Below are 21,925 nucleotides of genomic sequence, written 5' to 3'. Positions count from 1 at the left end.
ATGACAAGAAGCCATTGACACCTCAAATCATCCCCTCTACATCCCATTCAGGATTCAGGAACAAGTTCTTCCCACAAAGCTACCAACCTCCTACCATCAGATCCTCTGCCTGCACTAAATATCTCCGAGGAAGATGTAAACAGGCTCTTTCAGCGCATGAAAACAAAGAAAGCTGAAGGAACTGATAACGTCTCCCCATCATGTCTGAAAGCCTGTGCAAATCAACTCGCTCCGATCTTCACAAGGATCTTCAACAAATCACTGGAGAAATGTGAGGTCCCCTCCTGCCTCAAACGATCCACCATCATCCCGGTTCCCCAGAAACCCACCATCCTAGGATTAAATGACTACAGGCCTGTAGCCCTGACGTCTGTGATCATGAAATCCTTTGAGCGGCTGGTGTTGAAGCACCTGAAAGACATCACAGGCCCCCTGCTGGACCCCCTGCAGTTTGCTTACCGAGCAAACAGGTCGGCTGATGATGCTGTTAACTTAGGTCTACACTTCATCCTGCAACACCTCGACCGTCCAGGATCCTGTTTGTAGACTTCAGCTCGGCCTTCAACACCATCATACCAGACATCCTCCACCAGAAGCTCACCCAGCTCAATGTCCCAGCCTCCACCTTTCAGTCAATCAACAGCTTCCTGACGGACCGAACGCAGCAGGTGAGGCTGGGGAGCATCTTCTCCCGATCCAGATCAATAAGTACTGGTGCCCCCCAGGGATGTGTTCTATCCCCACTCCTCTTCTCTCTGTACACAAATGACTGCACCTCAGCGGACTCGTCCGTGAAACTCCTGAAGTTTGCAGATGACACCACTGTCATTGGACTGATCCAGGAAGGTGATGAGTCTGCATACAGACAGCAGGTGGATCGGCTGGTACACTGGTGTTGTCAGAACTACCTGGAACTGAACCCACTCAAGACTGTGGAAATGGTGGTGGACATTTGGAGAACACCACCCCCATACACTCCCCTCACCATCCTCAACAACACTGTATCGGCCGTGGACCACTTCAGGTTCTTAGGAACCACCATCTCTGAGGACCTGAGATGGTCTTCACACATAGACACTGTTCGAAAGAAGGCCCAGCAGAGACTGTACTTCCTGTGGCAACTCAAGAAGTTCAACCTTCCACAGGAGCTGCTGGTCATCTTCTACACTGCCATCATTCAGTCTGTCCTGTCTTCATCCATCTCAGTGTGGTTTGGCTCATCCACAAAACAGGACAGGTCCAGACTGCAACGAATAATCAGGAATGCAGAGAGAATAATCAGGACTGACCTTCCCTCCATCCAGGACTTATACAGGTCTAGGGTCAGAAAAAGAGCTGCTAAAATCTCTGCAGACCCCACACACCCTGCACATAAACTGTTTAGAGTTTTACCTTCAGGTGGCGCTACAGAGCACTGTTCACTAAAACCAGCCACAGAGACAGTTTCTTCCCCCAGGCTGTTTCTCTGATGAACATTCAATAGAGTACAAAACAACAGCATACAGATGTTGCAAATGCACCTTTTTTATTAGATATGTGTATATTGTACATTGTAAATATGTATATTCTGTAATGCAAAAACAAAACCAAAGAGCAAAGTGTACTGGAGTCAAATTCCTTGTTTGTTTGTACGAACTTGGCAATAAAGCTGATTCTGATTCTGATTTCTTAGGTGAGTGGGGAAAGGCCTGGCTACGATTCGGTGTCAGACTATGGTTCTCAACAGCAAAATGGTGGAATATTCAGGGGGACAGTCTGTGCCTCAAGCAGATGACTACAAGTATTATTTTTGCTGAAGAACGATGGCAGGATGGAGATGGAGATGAACCGGGGCTTCATCTACAGGTCCTTCTCAAAATATTAGCATATTGTGATAAAGTTCATTATTTTCCATAATGTCATGATGAAAATTTTACATTAATATATTTTAGATTCATTGCACACTAACTGACATATTTCAGGTCTTTTATTGTCTTAATACGGATGATTTTGGCATACAGCTCATGAAAACCCAAAATTCCTATCTCACAAAATTAGCATATTTCATCCGACCAATAAAAGAAAAGTGTTTTTAATACAAAAAACGTCAACCTTCAAATAGTCATGTACAGTTATGCACTCAATACTTGGTCGGGAATCCTTTGGCAGAAATGACTGCTTCAATGCGGCGTGGCATGGAGGCAATCAGCCTGTGGCACTGCTGAGGTCTTATGGAGGCCCAGGATGCTTCGATAGCGGCCTTTAGCTCATCCAGAGTGTTGGGTCTTGAGTCTCTCAACGTTCTCTTCACAATATCCCACAGATTCTCTATGGGGTTCAGGTCAGGAGAGTTGGCAGGCCAATTGAGCACAGTGACACCATGGTCAGTAAACCATTTACCAGTGGTTTTGGCACTGTGAGCAGGTGCCAGGTCGTGCTGAAAAATGAAATCTTCATCTCCATAAAGCTTTTCAGCAGATGGAAGCATGAAGTGCTCCAAAATCTCCTGATAGCTAGCTGCATTGACCCTGCCCTTGATAAAACACAGTGGACCAACACCAGCAGCTGACACGGCACCCCAGACCATCACTGACTGTGGGTACTTGACACTGGACTTCTGGCATTTTGGCATTTCCTTCTCCCCAGTCTTCCTCCAGACTCTGGCACCTTGATTTCCGAATGATATGCAGAATTTGCAGAATTTGCCCTTCTCCACAATCTTCCTCAGGGTCCGGTCACCTCTTCTCGTTGTGCAGCGTTTTCTGCCACACTTTTTCCTTCCCACAGACTTCCCACTGAGGTGCCTTGATACAGCACTCTGGGAACAGCCTATTTGTTCAGAAATGTCTTTCTGTGTCTTACCCTCTTGCTTGAGGGTGTCAATAGTGGCCTTCTGGACAGCAGTCAGGTCGGCAGTCTTACCCATGATTGGGGTTTTGAGTGATGAACCAGGCTGGGAGTTTTAAAGGCCTCAGGAAACTTTTGCAGGTGTTTAGAGTTAACTCGTTGATTCAGATGATTAGGTTCATAGCTCGTTTAGAGACCCTTTTAATGATATGCTAATTTTGTGAGATAGGAATTTTGGGTTTTCATGAGCTGTATGCCAAAATCATCCGTATTAAGACAATAAAAGACCTGAAATATTTCAGTTAGTGTGCAATGAATCTAAAATATATGAATGTTAAATTTTCATCATGACATTATGGAAAATAATGAACTTTATCACAATATGCTAATATTTTGAGAAGGACCTGTATGGGTGTTGCTGCAGTCTGTTGGGGTGAAGAAGGAGCTCTGCTGAAAGGTGAAGCTTTTAATAAACAAGTCCATCTCCTTTCAACCAAAACATGATCCTGGGTTCAAGTCCCAGAATATTTTTCAACAAGCTCTGAGTAGAGCCGCTGGCTCCTCTGCAGCAGCTGGAGTTAGTTGGGGTTTCTGCTCACATCCCACTGAAGCAAATAGGAACTTGCTAGAGGGACCCTATTTTCTTTTTGGCCTGGGATCCCCCAGTAGGAACTGGAGAATGTCAGGGTTCCGCCATGGAACCCTACTTGAGATCATCAGAACAAAATAGATGAATGGTTGTGTTTTCTATTGTTTTTTAATCTCCATAAAGTAAACTTTAACAACTAAAACAGTAGTTGCATCACGCTGTACCAGAGTGCTGTAGTAAAATCTGTGTTTTAAACCAACCTGCGGTGTTGGCAGCAGTATGTCTGCTACCTCACTGCTGCCGAGTCTGTTAATGTGTTCAGTAAACACAAATAAACCATGCTCTGTCCAGCTTCATTTTAAGCCTAACTCACTCACTCTGCACAGCGGTAACGTGTGAATGTTTCATGCATTAGAGTAATTACACTAACATCATTTCCTGAACCTTTTTTTTTATTATTTTCCCATCAGGCCAGGGCACCGCCAGCCGCTGTCACTCATTTGACTTTTACCCGCTTGGCATGCCATCTGTGAGGCCAAAGCCTTTAATCAGCCTTAAGTCCAGTAGATGGTGCAGCAAAGGTCCTTAAGAGCTTAAAAAGCACAAATGGAGCACTTTCCCATACATTCACACATCAGCCCGCGGAGATGTTTTCATTCCAGCTCAGGATAATTACGTCTGTGGGACAATTGTGTCTCAGTGTTGATTTTAATGACAATCATTAGTGATGTTAAGGGATGCAGCTGTACCTCTTCAGTATTTATAACAAGTTATAAAGGACTATACCGATTACTTGTGAGACTAAAAACTACGTTAATTCCTGGAAATAAACAGCTATAAAATTACAACAAATGTTAGTGATTATTACCAGTATGTAGCTTGAAGTGTTGGGTCAGAAGAGATTTTATTATCTCTATTATCTTATTTACAACAGGCGTTGTTTACATCCTCTCTGTCAATCAGTGAGTTATTAACCCGGAGAGTGTATTGATAACTTCACAGTGTCGTGGTTTGAAGTAGGAAGCTGCTGGATGTGTTTGTTTACCTGTTGCCTGAGTTGCAGATCTTCCACCTGGGTGAAGGGGGGGGGGGGCGTGGCCTGGGCAGAGAGCTGCAGTCGCACCTGTCAGCAATCTTCTAATCCACCTGAATATATAAGGAACGCTCTGATGATCACTTGACGCCCAATGCACAACCGTACTGAGCGAAAGGTCCGAAGAAAAGACTCACCCCATCGTACGTCACCTCCTGGAGCAATCTCTCCATCAGGCACATGATCAGGATCAGTCCCCCTGTGATGGACCCGAGCTTCTCTGCCTGAGGTCGAATAATTACAGTCACATGAAAGTGACTGCAATCAAATAAAACCAAGCTAATAAAAGTAAAACCTCTCAAATGAATGTGATGGTGACGCATTAAGAGCATATTATCCTAACAAAGCTGATGGAGAGGTTGTTAACCAGAACACATTTATTGTGACATAGTAGAGTCTATAAATTGGAAAATAAAGATTTCTAATATTTCTAGCTGCAAGTCAGTCATTTGTGGTTGAGGGTTTGAAACAGTTGGAGCTGCATCTGTGGGGAGATGGTTGTCAGTTTGTGCTGAGAAGAGTTTGATCCATTCATGTTCTAATGATGCTGCTGTGATGCCGTGAAGCTTTATTTTCTTTCCAGCTTCACTCCAACTGGACTCATATTTACTGAGGCTGAAACCTACAGAGCAGATCCACAGCTTCATCTGTCACTGAGCTTCAGGGTCATCCATCCATCCATCCAACAACAACACTGTTTATTTCTTGCTCCTTTACAGTAATTTCTGTTGGATTCAGCAGTAATCTGCCCAGTTTTAAATGATGTTTGACCTGTTCTTGGACCTTCGTTGATGGACGCTCCTTGGCTGCAGAACCACACAGATTAACCTTCATTTGACCCACCTGGACGCAATGTTACAAGGTTATTCACCAATCAGTGGGAATAAAATCTGTTGTGAATTTGCTATCTGAATTTGTCCCCTCAGAGGACATTGTCCTGCACACGCCATCTGAATCTAAGCTTCTGTCCCTCTGGTCAGAGGACATTGTCCTGCAGACGCCATCTGAATCTAAGCGTCTGTCCTTCTGGTCAGAGGACACTGTCCTGCAGACGCCATCTGAATCTAAGCGTCTGTCCCTCTGGTCAGAGGACATTGTCCTGCAGACACCATCTGAATCTAAGCGTCTGTCCCTCTGATCAGAGGACATTGTCCTGCAGACACCCTCTGAATCTAAGCGTCTGTCCCTCTGATCAGAGGACACTGTCCTGCAGACACCCTCTGAATCTAAGCTTCTGTCCCTCTGATCAGAGGACATTGTCCTGCAGACACCATCTGAATCTAAGCGTCTGTCCCTCTGATCAGAGGACATTGTCCTGCAGACACCATCTGAATCTAAGCGTCTGTCCTTCTGGTCAGAGGACACTGTCCTGCAGACACCATCTGAATCTAAGCGTCTGTCCCTCTGATCAGAGGACATTGTCCTGCAGACACCATCTGAATCTAAGCGTCTGTCCCTCTGATCAGAGGACACTGTCCTGCAGACACCATCTGAATCTAAGCGTCTGTCCTTCTGGTCAGAGGACACTGTCCTGCAGACACCATCTGAATCTAAGCGTCTGTCCCTCTGATCAGAGGACATTGTCCTGCAGACACCATCTGAATCTAAGCGTCTGTCCCTCTGATCAGAGGACACTGTCCTGCAGACACCATCTGAATCTAAGCGTCTGTCCTTCTGGTCAGAGGACACTGTCCTGCAGACACCATCTGAATCTAAGCGTCTGTCCCTCTGATCAGAGGACATTGTCCTGCAGACACCATCTGAATCTAAGCGTCTGTCCTTCTGGTCAGAGGACACTGTCCTGCAGACACCATCTGAATCTAAGCGTCTGTCCCTCTGATCAGAGGACATTGTCCTGCAGACACCATCTGAATCTAAGCGTCTGTCCTTCTGGTCAGAGGACACTGTCCTGCAGACACCATCTGAATCTAAGCGTCTGTCCTTCTGGTCAGAGGACACTGTCCTGCAGACACCATCTGAATCTAAGCGTCTGTCCCTCTGATCAGAGGACATTGTCCTGCAGACACCATCTGAATCTAAGCGTCTGTCCTTCTGGTCAGAGGACACTGTCCTGCAGACACCATCTGAATCTAAGCTTCTGTCCCTCTGGTCAGAGGACATTGTCCTGCAGACGCCATCTGAATCTAAGCGTCTGTCCCTCTGATCAGAGGACACTGTCCTGCAGACACCATCTGAATCTAAGCGTCTGTCCCTCTGATCAGAGGACACTGTCCTGCAGACACCATCTGAATCTAAGCGTCTGTCCCTCTGATCAGAGGACATTGTCCTGCAGACACCATCTGAATCTAAGCATCTGTCCCTCTGGTCAGAGGACACTGTCCTGCAGACACCATCTGAATCTAAGCGTCTGTCCCTCTGATCAGAGGACATTGTCCTGCAGACACCATCTGAATCTAAGCGTCTGTCCCTCTGATCAGAGGACATTGTCCTGCAGACACCATCTGAATCTAAGCGTCTGTCCTTCTGGTCAGAGGACATTGTCCTGCAGACGCCATCTGAATCTAAGCGTCTGTCCCTCTGGTCAGAGGACATTGTCCTGCAGACACCATCTGAATCTAAGCGTCTGTCCCTCTGGTCAGAGGACACTGTCCTGCAGACACCATCTGAATCTAAGCGCCTGTCCCTCTGATCAGAGGACATTGTCCTGCAGACGCCATCTGAAACTAAGCGTCTGTCCCTCTGGTCAGAGGACACTGTCCTGCAGACGCCATCTGAATCTAAGCGTCTGTCCCTCTGGTCAGAGGACACTGTCCTGCAGACACCATCTGAATCTAAGCTTCTGTCCCTCTGGTCAGAGGACATTGTCCTGCAGACACCATCTGAATCTAAGCGTCTGTCCCTCTGGTCAGAGGACATTGTCCTGCAGACGCCATCTGAATCTAAGCTTCTGTCCCTCTGGTCAGAGGACACTGTCCTGCAGACAGACGCCATCTGAATCTAAGCGCCTGTCCCTCTGATCAGAGGACATTGTCCTGCAGACACCATCTGAATCTAAGCGTCTGTCCCTCTGGTCAGAGGACACTGTCCTGCAGACACCATCTGAATCTAAGCGTCTGTCCCTCTGGTCAGAGGACACTGTCCTGCAGACAGACGCCATCTGAATCTAAGCGTCTGTCCCTCTGGTCAGAGGACATTGTCCTGCAGACGCCATCTGAATCTAAGCTTCTGTCTCTCTGGTCAGAGGACATTGTCCTGCAGACAGACGCCATCTGAATCTAAGTGCCTGTCCCTCTGATCAGAGGACATTGTCCTGCAGACACCATCTGAATCTAAGCGTCTGTCCCTCTGGTCAGAGGACACTGTCCTGCAGACACCATCTGAATCTAAGCGTCTGTCCCTCTGGTCAGAGGACACTGTCCTGCAGACAGACGCCATCTGAATCTAAGCGTCTGTCCCTCTGGTCAGAGGACATTGTCCTGCAGACGCCATCTGAATCTAAGCTTCTGTCTCTCTGGTCAGAGGACATTGTCCTGCAGACAGACGCCATCTGAATCTAAGTGCCTGTCCCTCTGGTCAGAGGACATTGTCCTGCAGACACCATCTGAATCTAAGCTTCTGTCCCTCTGGTCAGAGGACATTGTCCTGCAGACGCACCTTGCCTCAGGCTGCTATAATTAGCCGCCACTCTCTGGGTGTTCAACCCGCATATGTTTTGGTTCGTTTGGCTCTGCTGCAGCTCTCACTTCCGTGTTGTCTGTCTTCGTAAAGCAGGAAGCAGGGCAGAAATGTGTGGGAGTTAAGCTGCTGCTGTTTACCTACAGGTATGTCCTTCACTTGTCTGGTTTTACCGCTAATGTGTGTTTTAAACCTCCGCCGTGTTTCAGCGGCAGCTCGGTGAAATCCTCCCGGATAGGAGGAGTGTTTGTGGGGTTTTAGCTCCGTGTGTCAGTGGGCAGCTTCAGCCCCGAATGGAGCAGCCTTCTTGGGTGTTAATCCGGTGATTTCTGTGTTTATCGGCTCCGAACAGGTGATTTGTGGCTTCCAGAGAGACTGCTTCCGGATACCAAGTGAAGCGGAGCGGCGGCAGGAGAAGCTACATGGAGGCTAACTGACGGAGGTCGGCTGGAACGGTCTGCGGTACTTTCGCTCCAGAATGCCAGCCGGTAAGCTGTGTGGGGCCGTGACCGTGGGTGTCTGTCTGTGTGGGTATGCTGAACGACCCGGGATCATGTTTGAATGTGAAACTGCTGCGTTTATTGAGCTAATTATGACAACGGCACCAGGTTCAAGTTAAAAGCTGGAGTGTTGCGTTCAGGGACACGCATCTGCGTGGGGTACCTGTTATCTCCTACTTGACGCAGAGGTTCCTAAACGTGGGGTCAGGGTCCCGCTCTGGGCCGGGAAAACTAAAATACGAGTCTTCAGCTGATCCTCAGCAGTTGAAATATATTTAAATGTCATCTGTAAATGTTAAAGTAGATTAACAGTAGTAGGCTAACCGCAGTAGCTGCCAAGGTCACGTCTGGTTTGTTTTGCGGGAAGCAGTTTAGGTACCTCTGGATTCAATAATACATTGATCCGTAAATTCCAAGTCATGGATGAAAAGGTTGCTTGATTAATCTGGCATTAACTTCCTGAACCAAAGCCATGGAATGTCCAAAGGCTGATCTTTAAATTGGGAGAAAGAAATGCAAATAAAACTAATAACACCAAGTTAACCCTTTGGATTATTAATTTTAGACAAATGAGAATATTCACAACATAATTTGGACTAAATACTAAAAAGCAACATTTGTAAAAGGATAAGAAAAAACAAATATAACAAAATAATGGTAGTAGTAATAATAATAACATTATTATTATTATTTTATTATTATCTTTGAAAATAATCAGATAAAAAAGATGACAAATTTGTGTAAAAATTATTTAAAAAATACTGATGTTGGAAATACAAAATGACGTAGGAAAGTGGTAGTAATTGTAACAAATGTAAAATATTACCAAAATATTAATAAAACAATATACATCATAATAATCTGTAATAATAAACAACTAAGATTATAAATTAAAGTTGTGAAAGTCATAAAATATTACTAAAAAGCTATAAAACATCTTAGTTTTGAAATAAAATGTTAGAAAGTAAACCAGAAATAGTCAAACAACAACCTATTGTAACAAATATGAAATGAAATAACTTGTCCTTAATAACACAAAAAATACTGTTTATAATGAACAAACGAGTGAAAAAGATACAATGAAATTGACTTAGCAAAGCCTTGGCACACAATAAGACTATCTGTGTATGAACTAAACATTAGAGTGAGGGATTAAAATGTGTTTATTGCTCGTCAGATAAAATAAAATCCCATCAGAATGTTAGTTTTACATTATTTTGCGAAATAAATGCTGAAAAACATCTGGAGTTCTTAGAAACGTTTTAAAAAATGTACATAAAACTATAAAAATATTTGATGTTACATTTCTAGCAGCAGAGCCTTCTTGCGTTTGTCTGAATGCTCTTAATGCTTAAATGTTCTGAATTATTGTGTGCGTGAGTGAAGGGTTTCTGTTCAGGACGTCTCAGTGTGTCGGTTCGTAGTTTTCTCTTTTAGTGTGTTGCTGTTTTCACACCAGCCCATCGGAGCTATCTGACAGCCACCTGACTGCTGCGTCTTTTCGGGAACAAACTGAATATAAAATCATCAGTTCAACATGAAAACGACGTCTGCGGGTCCAGAAACTCTCTGAAGCTGAAATGTGTTTGAGGGATGAGGAGGACTGGATCGGTTCTGTAGGGAGGCTTTGTGGTCTCCAAGGAAATTTAACAAATGGGTCACTTCAACAGAAGACGCCGGAGAGCTTTTTGTGTTCCTTGTCTCATCTTTAAAAAGAGCAGAGATTAGGAGGAAGGTAGAGGAGGGCATGTTGAGGCTTTTATGCTTATTGTATCCAACAGGTTCTGATTGAAGTCACTAAATGGGTTCTTATGGGTTGTACTGTTCCTACGATTTTTACAAGAAGGAATTTCAAGGTTTTGCATGAAGGCGTCCAAACTGACTGTTTATCCAGATGTTTAACTGGGTAGATGTGGTCAGACCACCTCAGTGGGTTGATTTTTACAATGTTACATCGACACATATTGGCCCAAGATCCAAACCATGAGAACTGGGCTTTTAATTTGTCCTTGACTGAAGCTGCACCAGAGATTCCCTGTAAGACGCAGATCCAGACCAGTCAGGATTTTTAGGTCAGGCCTTCAAGGATGTGTGAAGTTCCTGAAGTTCAGCTTCTTGGGTCGTTTATTCATGCAGAAAACGGATCTAAGGAACAATCAGGGGCATCAGAGACGTTGGAGCAGATAAATAAAACTAACTGGAAATGTTTGCTTTATGGATCAACTTTGTGCAGATTTTCCTTGTTTTTTTTCTCATAGTTTTAAAAGGTGATGACTTTGTTTGGTTCAGATCAAACTAACGATCACTTTTCCTGTCCTTTCTTTGGGCGAGAGAAACGTCATTCTGGATCAAACTGGATGGTCTGGCTTTAACTGTATCATCCCTGCAGAATCAGTTTCTGGTCTTTGATGAAACGCTCGGAGAGGAAAGCATATCAGGAAATTGTACGGCTGCGATACGTTGCTGCTCAGCATGCTGATTGGGTTGATGCTGGTTGTGTAGAACAGCAGAAAGTATTTTATATGATGGTAAGATAAAACTTGTTTTTATTCCCTTTCTGCAGGGAACCAAGAGCAGAAGGACTGCAGGATTCTGTTCTTGGATATTTTACAATTCAAAGCATCATTATGACATTCAGTAACATTATATCATGCAGCTCCAATGTATGATTCTGTTAGCAGAGATGTTTGAATGTGAGCCAGGTCCAGTACTTCATCCTCCGTTAACTGAGGATGGTATCTTCAGATTGAATCGGACTGGAACTGAAACTCTACAATGAGTTCTGCTGGATGCTGACCTGGTTCTGTCATGTACCTGTGATTGTTCTCAGCCTGGAAATAAATGCCAGTGTGGCGTTCTCCTCTTGCACATTCACTGACCCAGGCCGTGGTGAGATTGTGGTTGTTCGTGGTAGGCTTGTTGTGGTACGGTGCAGCTGATGCAGCGAGGTCAGGGTGCAAGCGGACATGGGAAATGGCAGGAAGAACCTTGAGTACTGAGAGGATAGCAGCATGATGTTTACCTTCAAACAGTCGGACCATTTCCAAAATGGCTACTATATTCTAATGGTTGTTCAGAGCATAGCAGTGTCTTTATCCGGTTTTTAAATGCCTCATTTAATAGATCTGATTTTCACAAGAAATTATTCATATTATAGAGGTAGGTGTTTGCTGAAGGATGGCACCAAATAGCTGCTATTTAAATGTCCACCTTCATCTGATGGAGCTAAAAGCTGCAACTGAAACATAGATGAACAAACATTTATTCATTCAACTTTCATTCATGTGCAGCGGGAATTCTGTCCATCTAGTTAAGGGAGGGTCTTCAAATGAAACATGTAAATTTTATCTGCAGGACCAGATTACTCTGTTTTTATTATTACACAATAATGCCTCTGTGCCGTTTAATTTTACCCATTTTCTGCTTCATCCATTTCTGTCCTGCCCGACCCTCTTTAAATCGACATACTCTGAATGGCTCATTGCATGAATACAGAAACAATCCCAGGCCCCAGAGAGTGCATGTGTGCCGTCTTGTCTGCTGCTATTCTGGGAACGTCAGACTTTAGGCCCCCCTCGTCTTTTTCTCCAGCTCTGACAGGAAACCAGCTGCCGTTTAATGGGGAATGTTTCTCCTGTTAAATCCATCTCGGCTTCAGAGTCGTGTTAGACGGGAAACAAGATTCTGGAGCCAAAAAAAACAGGAAAAGCGTCTCTCTGTGGACAGAGTATCTTAATTTGGGAGCAGCAGCGGATGGTGATATTTCAGACTGCTGATGTGTCTGGATGCTGTCTGCAGCTTCAAGGATTCGGCGTCCCTGCAGGCCTCTTGTCTGCCAGATAATCACTCCCTGTGGTAAACTGCTGATTGCATTAGTGGTAATGTGACGACGATGGTATTGATCCCTGATTGGTTAAAGTGGCAGAAAGAGGCAGTGTGCTGAAATAAGTTGGAGATGGAAATGGAAAAGGTCCATCATAGCAGAAAGTAGCTAAATATAAAGTTTTGTGTTCAAATGTTTTTTTTAGTGCCGCACAATATATGGGAAGTATATCATGATCTGAATAACACTTTGCAATATCATAAAGAAATGCTATTAGCCAAAACAATAAGCAGCATACCCTCTGGCTCTCTGGAGCAAGCCTGTGGTTCAAGGCAGCAGAAAAGATCATTAAGAAACCAAAACTAAGTTGTTTTCTTGCTAAAACAGCAGATGTAGCCAGATTCAACTTCTTCCTTAAAACCGTGCTGTTGGATGTTTTTTCAGTACTTGGATAGTCTGACAATTATCTGAGCAGAAATGCATCAACACTTTACATAAGGTATTATGTATTTATGCCAAATCATATATTCATTGTTACATTTACTAACATATTGAAACTTATTGCATATCGCATGTTTTCCTACTATAGTGAAACCTGTTGACAATTTTAGACAAATTGAGCTGCTCTTAAAACATTTCTGGATGCAGAAAACATGGAAACTAAGATAAGAAGATTTACTTTAAAACTGCTACTAAATTGAGTTCACAACGTCTGCCTTTAGTCAATATTAAAATTAAAATAAATGGTCATAAATGTTTACAGCTAGAGTAAATACCCAGAGTGTCACACTGGCCCATCCCTGGGGTTGTCAGTGGAAACACCTGAGTCATGCTGTCTGGTTTTAAAGTTAAGTGTTTAAAGCCAGAATCGTGCTGAGGTCAGTATGGAAGCCAGTATCACTGCCCAACCTTACTGTGCGTTCCACACCAAAGAGGAAGAGGAGTATTTAGCCTAAAGCCCGGCTCGGTGATTGGAGCATATTCTCATCTGTGGTGTCCAGCAGAGGTTTTTCTGTAATGTGCTGTGTCCTTTAAGGGACACACATGCATTTTACACCAGAGCAATGCAGAACCACATTCTGCATGCATGGCTAAGGTAGAGGATTAAACTGATCAGATAAATGTTGCTCAAACGTTTTCAGGGTTGCTAAAATGCATTCCTGCACAGTCTCTGTGTCTGAATGTGTCCTGCCATGTTTCTGAGCTCCTGCTCCAACATCCATCATGGTCCAGAGGCTCTCAAACTATAGTATGAAACACTTCAATCCAGTCAATATGCAGCAGAAATCTGCCGCTGCTGCTGTTACAGACTGAGGAGCCTGATAAGCACATTTGTGATAAACGGTGATAAATGGGTGGGCGGATGGAAGCAGTCCTGCTGGGAGACACTTTATTTCTTTCCTTTTATTGTGTGGAGATGTTCACGCACTCCTGAGCTTTGCAAAGAGCAATCAGCTTCCAGGAAAAGCTGTTTGCTCGGAAGTGAAGAACTGAAAAGTTTTTTTTCCCCAAAGGGGACCAGAGGATCTTGACACTTTTTGTCTTATAGATTTGCAGTTAACTGATAACTTGACTGAGTTGTACCTTCTTTCACGTGTATCTTGGTTGTAGTTGGTGAAAATGTGGCCTGAATGACTATCTCCCAGTTGTTGATCTTCATGCATGTGTGTCCCAGGTGGAGCAGGAGTCTCTGCAGATGCTTGAGGAATAAAACCGGATCAAAAGCGATGTTCTGACGCTGCGCCGGCTGATCGTAAATGCAGAGCGGCTTCCTGTGCTCTGAGGACAGTTCCTCCCTCAGTTGTTGCCTCTGATTAGTATTCATAGAATAAGACGGTTTGTTCTGCAAAGAAGGATTTTGGCCTAAATATAACTTCAAAGGAGCGTGGGCCTCCCTCTGTTTTTCTCCACCAGTCGCATCTTTGCAGAGAGGAGAGCTTTTATCTCCTTCTGCTTGTTGTGTGACGCTCAGCTTGTTGCTTTTCAGCACTTTCTGCAAGGATTTACTCTTTTCTTGGCCTACTTTGGGTTCAGATGTTTGCTCAACATCAGGCCGGCTGCAGAGATGCTGATTTGTTGTTCAGGAACATGGGAAATATCAGCAGTACAGCATCTGGTGCTCAGACTGTAAAAAGAGTGTAGGTGAACTTCTGATTGTATGACAAAGAAGATGGATTGGACTGAAATGAAGTGGAAGAACGTTCATGTTATGTGTCGTAAATAATGACAGAGCTGGAAATTGGCAACGTGTCCTTTAGGTACTGACATCCTTTAGGTAGACCAGACACTACGTGAACCTTTGAAACAAAGTTTAAACATTTTGAGCATGGGATAATTTTCCCTAATAAATGTTTAGTCTGAAACTCCTTCAGTTTTTTTATTCTAAGCCCTTTAAAACTGTTTCACAATTTAGTGAGTGTTGGAGATGCTGGTCTACAGTGGTTGGTAAATTACCTTTCTGTCTCTCTCTATATTCGATCATTTCACTTCTTTTGTGGGGTCCCTCAGGGTTGTGTTTTAGGGACACTTTAGTTTGTTTTAGGTTTAAAAATATATCAGTGTGTTGACACAAGGGTTTGTAACAAGTATGTAAAATGCTTTTTTAAAATAGAATGGCAACAGTTATTCCTGCTGCCTCAAAGATGATCGGTATTAATGTAAATATGTTATGCAAATGTAGCTAGAGTTGTTTTGTTTTTTGATACTAAAGAAAATACAGAATTAATGTGTCAGATTTAGCTTTTTTGCTCGTTTTATAGTTAGACAAGTATAATAGTAGATGTACTGGACGGATTTTTGTCTTTGGCCTTCAGAGGTCTGATAGAGATGTTTACTGAGGTGCAGGTAGCTTTCAACATGGCTGCCAGTTGTTGAAATCCACTACTAGGCCATTTTAATTAATTACTAATTAAGTAATGTAATTTAATTGAAATCTATTACTAGGCCACTTCCGCATCAGGCCTCTCAGAAAGGAGTACATAACCTGACTTCAAAATTAAAGCCGAGGTTTCAAATGGTTCAACCAAATTTTTATCAGAGATGATCAGTATAGTAATGAGTGTTTTAAGGGTCATTTACAGTCCCACCAGTTGATCCATGTGAGACAGGTTTAGGCGAGTAGTCGCCATGCTGTTAGCTTCCTGCTTCTCCTTGCCCATCCCAGCTGTAGAGTGAGCTGTCTTGTTCTGGAAATCCGATTACGACATGTCTGACAACAGATTCATCTTTGACTGCTCTGAAACATGCAGGGTTAAATCTAAACTATATGAACATCTGCTTTCTATCAAGCTCAAACAAACATGTAAGGAACAGTCAAAGTCCAGCATCGCTGAAGGATGAACCTTTTCTGATAAACAAAATATGAGTCTTTAGCTTTCAGATGGAACTAAGGAGGTTTGGCTTGTTCAGCTAAGTACAGCCCCATCATGTGAGGGGAACGGTGACATTTACACCCCCATGTTTGAGCTAAATGCCTGAATTTCAGCTGCATGTCAGTCTGACCTGTTAACATTTAGTCTGGGAAGTGCACAGTCTGAAAAATCACTTAACAGAATCTGAGGTTCTGCTGTACTTCACCACACACTTGCAAGAATAAAGCTATATTTCTGTAAACATATTTATGTTAACAATTGTTGTAAGGATCTCAGTGACAAACCTATAAATGCCAGATTTTGATAGAAATGAAATGATCATCAAAAGTGCAGATTTCTACCCTTCTTTGGACGTTCAGGCTGAATTTCCTTTCAGAGAACAGTTGCACTCAGGACTCCGTGTGACCTGTCGGTTCTGCTGTTTTTCCTTTTCAGGGCGTGAGTTGCTGCTGAAGAGGTCTTTGGGTATGAGCATGGTGGCCTCTGTTCTCCAAACACAGACAGGGTCCCTGTGCTCATTTATTTGTAGTCACAGCCAAAGCTTTTTAGCGATGCAGACGATGTCACTGAATGTTTGCGGACTTAGATTTTGGACCGGCTGTTTGCTCTGCTGTTCAGTTATTATTCAGAACAATCAGATGCCTGGTAAGTGATTGCAAATACCTTCGATAAAGAAATAATCAATTTCTATTGTCTTTTTATACAAAATGGTCAGTTAACATGAGTTTAGCTATATTATCAGCAAAAGTGAAGCTGAGAGAGTTTAATTAAATCAATCAATTTAATGATCAGACTGACTGTTGTATTAAAAGTGCATATATGCTAAAATCCCTGGCTTGCTGTGTTGGCATTGGTTACCTCCACTGAAAACCATGCAAGGGACTATTTGATGATGATTTGCAGATTTTCCAGCGAGACTAATGTGACGAGGCTAATGAACAAAAAGGAAATTATCTTTATCCCTCTTGGGATTTAGTTTCAGGTTTCAAAGAGCAGGTGAATCAGTGGTAAACAATGGATTCGTCCTCGTAGATCTCAATGCAACTTTTCTCACAGAGGCTTAAAGGTTCTGTTAAAATCAAGGAAACGGTCCTAAGCTGGTTTAGGATCATATTTATCTGACAGATTCCAGTTTGGTTATGTTAAAGTTAAATCTTTCACATGCACCACAGTTGGTTATGGAGTCCTACAGGGTTCAGATCCTGAGCTGGTTCTCTTTACCATGAAAGCTCAAAGATCAGAGTGCTGAAATTTTGGGCTTGTGGTGAGGAAACTCCCCTGATTCAGAACCTCTAGTCAGTTCTGAAAAAGCAGGTGGTGAAACCGAAGCCAAGAAAATGGTTGAGTCTAAGCACTAAGAAGACACAAATGAGTCTCCTGCAGTCAGAGTAAGGTCCAGATGATCTCCATGTGTTTAAATTTCTGAAACTGAAATCTCCCTAATGTTTCAGATTTAAAATTAGCCTGGAGATAGATGGAGGTATTTTATCTGTATTTCACAACCATAGAGGCCCACTCATACTTATAGACATAAAAATGGATACCCACGCATCCTAACATACTGAAACCCTTTATCAGCAGGTTGTCTCGGTAAACCTGCATCAGTATGCTCCAATCAGGTTGATTAAAATGCTTTTGACTGATGTAATCCCAGCAATCAAACCCTTTCCCATTCACCAGGGTTTATTTCCTGTGTTTCCCTCTCAGAGGAATCATTAGGGATTTTAGGAGTACTTTAACTGCACACACTGGTCTCTGCAGAGCTGCTGTTGCTGTCGGCGAGGGGAAACGCAAACACCGCAAGGTCAGTGATGACTGCTGGTGTCTGAGGCAGAAGGGGAGGTAGGAGGGTGGGAGAGAGAGTGGGGGAGAGAGGGTGGACACAGAGAAAGGAAAAGAGACAGAGGAGTCGAAGTCCACCTGGGAGGCCGTTCGCTGCGTCACCTCCAACAAGATGGATTCAGAGAACAATGAGTCGGGTAGGAGGCTGTTTTTTTTTTTCATTTCTGACTCCTGCTTCTGTGTGAGACAGAGATAGAGAGAGGGAGGTCAAAAGAGTTGGGGAACAAGCCCACGCTTGGCCGCAGCAATCGATCTGCTATATAAGAAGGCTTAATAACCAATCAGCAAACTGGTTCTGCCTGACTAACGCACCTTGAGACCAATCAGAGTGAGGGTACTGATGCCAGGTAGCCATAATGGTGAGGGACGAGCCACAGCAGGGCGCTGATTGATGATGGTACTTGTTTTTTTCAATCCAGCTGCTGTTTTATGGTCTGCCAACCTCAGCAGCTGCTGTGTTGTTGTGGATTTACTCTTATTTGTCTTAAAAGGTAAAACAGGGCACAAAATAACCACTGTCACCATTTTTTTTGCCTGAGACCCTATATTTAAGATCTGAAATATGTATAAACTATGGAAAAAATAACTGGCATTTATTCTTCAACCCCTGGTGGGAGTATATCATTCAGTGGTTCCTGTTTATAATCCATCTTCAGAGTAGTTTTTCCATCCACTCTTGATCTCATCTTTATAATTTCATATTGTTTTTGGAGAAAGAGGCAGAGGATGGTGGTGGCAATGTGTGTTTTAAAATAGGGACTCTGATGATTGGGCAGTGTGATAGATGTAACTGCTGTATTTGACATACATCACCAGCCTTTTTGGGTTAGTCCCGTTTGACCCTTTTATGCTAACACCAGGGGTTCGTGGTGCTTCTGTTGTTGAGATGTAGTAGGAGATCACAGATCACGACTTTCTAGTTTGAAAACTGAGATTCTATTTAAAGAAACAGTTTTTCCCAAATATGTTATTTGTGTGAAAAGAAGTATTACCCCCAACAGGTTTCTTCTGTTTTTGTCAGATTTGAATGTTTCAGATCATGAACCAGAGTAAGGTTTTCAAATAATTCTGTTGTATTAGGAGGAAGGAGTTATCCAAACCAACCTGGTCTTATGTGGAAAAAAATAATAACCTCCTAAACCTAATGACCGGTAGGTCCACCTGATAACTGACACAGAGTCTTCATTGCCATTGTGGGTCAAAAATTCCTCCACTCTGCTTTGCAGAATTGTTTTAATTCCTCCACAGTGGAGGGAGTCATGGTGTTCCTAGCATGTTATAGGTTAAACCATAAATCATTCATAGATGCAGCAAATAGGGCAGATCATCTAGGTCCAGATAAACCAAGAATAGTTTTACAAGGGGGGTGGTCTAGATCTTTTTTTCTTTTTTTTTAATAAATAAAACCATTTCATTTCTCATTAAATGCAATCATTCATTTTTGCACTAACTCAGCTTATCTTTGTCTCATTATGAAATTAATTTCAGCTGAAAGTGTGATAAAATGCAGAAGAAGAGATATAACTAGACCTTTTCCTCTCTAATAACTGAAAACTTTCACTTTGAATTTAGACAGGAGGTACAGTGTGTTTCAGGGTGAATCTGAGCATGAAAGACTGTGCGTGGTTGTTTGGACAACGTCCTTGAGCTTCAAGCTGGCAGATGTTTGATTGGCAGCACAGCTGAAAACACCAGAAGTCATCTGATGCCTTTCATGCTTGATTAACTCCCTCCCATCCATCCCACAACCTCATTGAGAGACAGACACAGATTTCCTTTTCTGTCTTTGGTAGACACGCATGTCATGTTATTCCAAACAGAATCTGAATTAGATGCCTGCAGAAAGAAGAATCAATATTTCTGAGATGATGTTATAGGAGGGTTAACTAAGATAGAAAAAACCTTACATTTGCCCTATAGAAGCGTTTTTTAATAATGATGAACTTATTGGTACGGTTTTACTTCGCTGAAAGGTATGCAGAAGTGTATCAACTGGTCTTTGCAAACTTTAAAATAAATGCGACTTATTTAACAACATACAAGAGCATCCAAGTGTCCCAAATGTATCTAGTGGGCTATGCATGCTCCAAGATTGTTTTCCCCTTGGCTCAAACAAAGCTTTAATGTAAAATGTTTTATTAGTAAATATTTCCAAATCTTTAATGGTTGGTAAAAACCTTTCTCTTAATACTGCTGATTTATGTACAAACTGCCGTATGCAATGACTGTTGCATACTGTGCAAAGGCAGGTGCTGCTGATTAACTGACTGTAAGATAAATGCAACAGAAATATGACTACCATAATCTTCTCACTGAGCTGAGAAACCCAACAGCTCAAATCTGTTTTTTTAATCTGGAAACAAAACATGATAAACATGGAAAAGAGTGTAGAAATATTTATGTGAAATAGGGTGTCATAGCTAGTGACTCCTAGGATAGCATTTGCTTAAGCTTGGCTAGTCCTAGGATAGCATTACCTTGGCTAGTCCTAGGATAGCATTACCTTGGCTACTCCTAGGATAGCATTAGCTTGGCTAGTCCTAGGATAGCATTAGCTTGGCTACTCCTAGGCTAGCATTAGCCTGACTAGTCCTAGGCTGGCATTAGCCTGACTAGTCCTAGGCTAGCATTAGCTTGGCTAGTCCTAGGCTAGCATTAGCTTGGTTACTCCTAGGCTAGCATTAGCTTGGCTACTCCTAGGCTAGCATTAGCTTGGCTACTCTTAGGCTAGCATTAGCTTGGCTACTCCTAGGCTAGCATTAGCCTGGCTACTCCTAGGCTAGCATTAGCCTGACTAGTCCTAGGCTGGCATTAGCTTGGCTAGTCCTAGGCTAGCATTAGCTTGGTTACTCCTAGGCTAGCATTAGCTTGGCTACTCCTAGGCTAGCATTAGCTTGGCTACTCTTAGGCTAGCATTAGCTTGGCTACTCCTAGGCTAGCATTAGCTTGGCTACTCCTAGGCTAGCATTAGCTTGGCTACTCCTAGGCTAGCATTAGCTTGGCTTCTCCTAGGCTAGCATTAGCCTGGCTACTCCTAGGCTAGCATCAGCTTGACTAATTCCAAAATAAACGTTTGCTTTTTTCCTGGGCTTGCTCAGGATTCATTATCTTAGCACGTACCGTTACAGCTTTGAATTGTTTATGTTAAACATAAAAAAGATTTATATTAAACATGCTCAGAAGCATTGATCAGAAATTCATTTTGTTTAGTTACTAATATAGCTAAGCTAACCTGATTAGAAGAACTGAGTAGTATAGCAGCTAAAATATCAGATTTATTTTCACTATCACTTTGAACTATATATATTTGAGTATATTGATGGAAACATTTATATAAAGAATGCTGAACAGCAAATAATATTTTTGTAATCATTCAGTTCTTTTGAGCTAAGATTAGCTTAGCTACTCTTCTGTTTTGGTGTATTGCACTAGATGGGATTACATTTTTTTTCGGTCATGTTTGACCACCAACACCAAGATTTAGTTTTCTCCACTCTCCAGTGTAGACAAAGAGCTTTTATTGTTTGTTCCATCATTTAATGCATCACCTGACATTAACTTGTTGTACCTAGGTGGGGGTCTCCCTGCCATTTACAATGCAGGCTTGGCTAACCAGGAAATGGTATCATGTTTGCCTTTCAGACTCTACATAACTTATGTTAAAGTAGCAACATGTATTCAAGGTTATAAGTGCAGATCAGAAGCATGGAAGCTAGAATATTAACAAATTTTAATTATATGAAACTTCTGTGCCCGTATTCACAAAGATTCTCAGAACTCTTAGCCTAAATTTCTTGGTAAGGACTCCTAGCTTTAGTGATTCAGCTTGCAGCTGAGAGTGACTCTGAGCGAGGAGACAACAGAGATTCCTATCTTGGTGAGGAGGTGTGGTTAACCCCGTTGCTAGGTGTGACGGTGTCTTCTAAGAGCTGTGATTGGTTGTTAAAAGAAACAAGAAAAAACCTGATGCGCTCCTAGTAATCAATGGAGAGAAATTAACTGATGAAAGAATTTTATTTTACAGTTTGTAAATATTTACTATACTTTTAGTGAGACTCTAAGACTCACTAAAAGTCCTCCTCACTACTCGTAACATCTCCTCACATTAGGAGCTCTCTTAAGGCCTAAGATGCTTCTTGGATCAATAGGAAAGGACAAAAACCATGATCCATTTGGTTTAAAACTGACATAGCATTTCAGAAAAGAATCATTTTTACAGTCAAACATGGTGGTGATGATATGATG

General features: G+C 42.7%; 1 protein-coding gene across 3 annotated transcripts in view; it reads left to right on the top strand.

Annotated features, from left to right (window-relative positions):
* efr3a (EFR3 homolog A (S. cerevisiae)) overlaps nt 1-21,925 on the top strand; it is a 122,456-nt gene that overhangs the window by 19,601 nt on the left and 80,930 nt on the right. Inside the window, exons 1-2 of one of the 3 annotated variants that reach the window (XM_047367945.1) lie at nt 8,131-8,290; nt 8,497-8,632. In XM_047367945.1, the coding sequence (XP_047223901.1) occupies nt 8,623-8,632 (10 nt within the window). In that variant the 5' untranslated portion in view covers nt 8,131-8,290; nt 8,497-8,622. Of the gene's footprint in view, nt 1-8,130; nt 8,291-8,496; nt 8,633-17,784; nt 17,818-21,925 lie in introns of those variants that run through there. The other 2 variants (XM_047367946.1, XM_047367944.1) reach the window with 2 other exon arrangements.

This window comes from Girardinichthys multiradiatus, chromosome 6 (assembly GCF_021462225.1).
Source record: "Girardinichthys multiradiatus isolate DD_20200921_A chromosome 6, DD_fGirMul_XY1, whole genome shotgun sequence".
Lineage (NCBI taxonomy): Eukaryota > Metazoa > Chordata > Actinopteri > Cyprinodontiformes > Goodeidae > Girardinichthys > Girardinichthys multiradiatus.
Note: the sequence above shows the minus strand (reverse complement) of the source record. Positions and strands in the feature narration are given on the sequence as shown.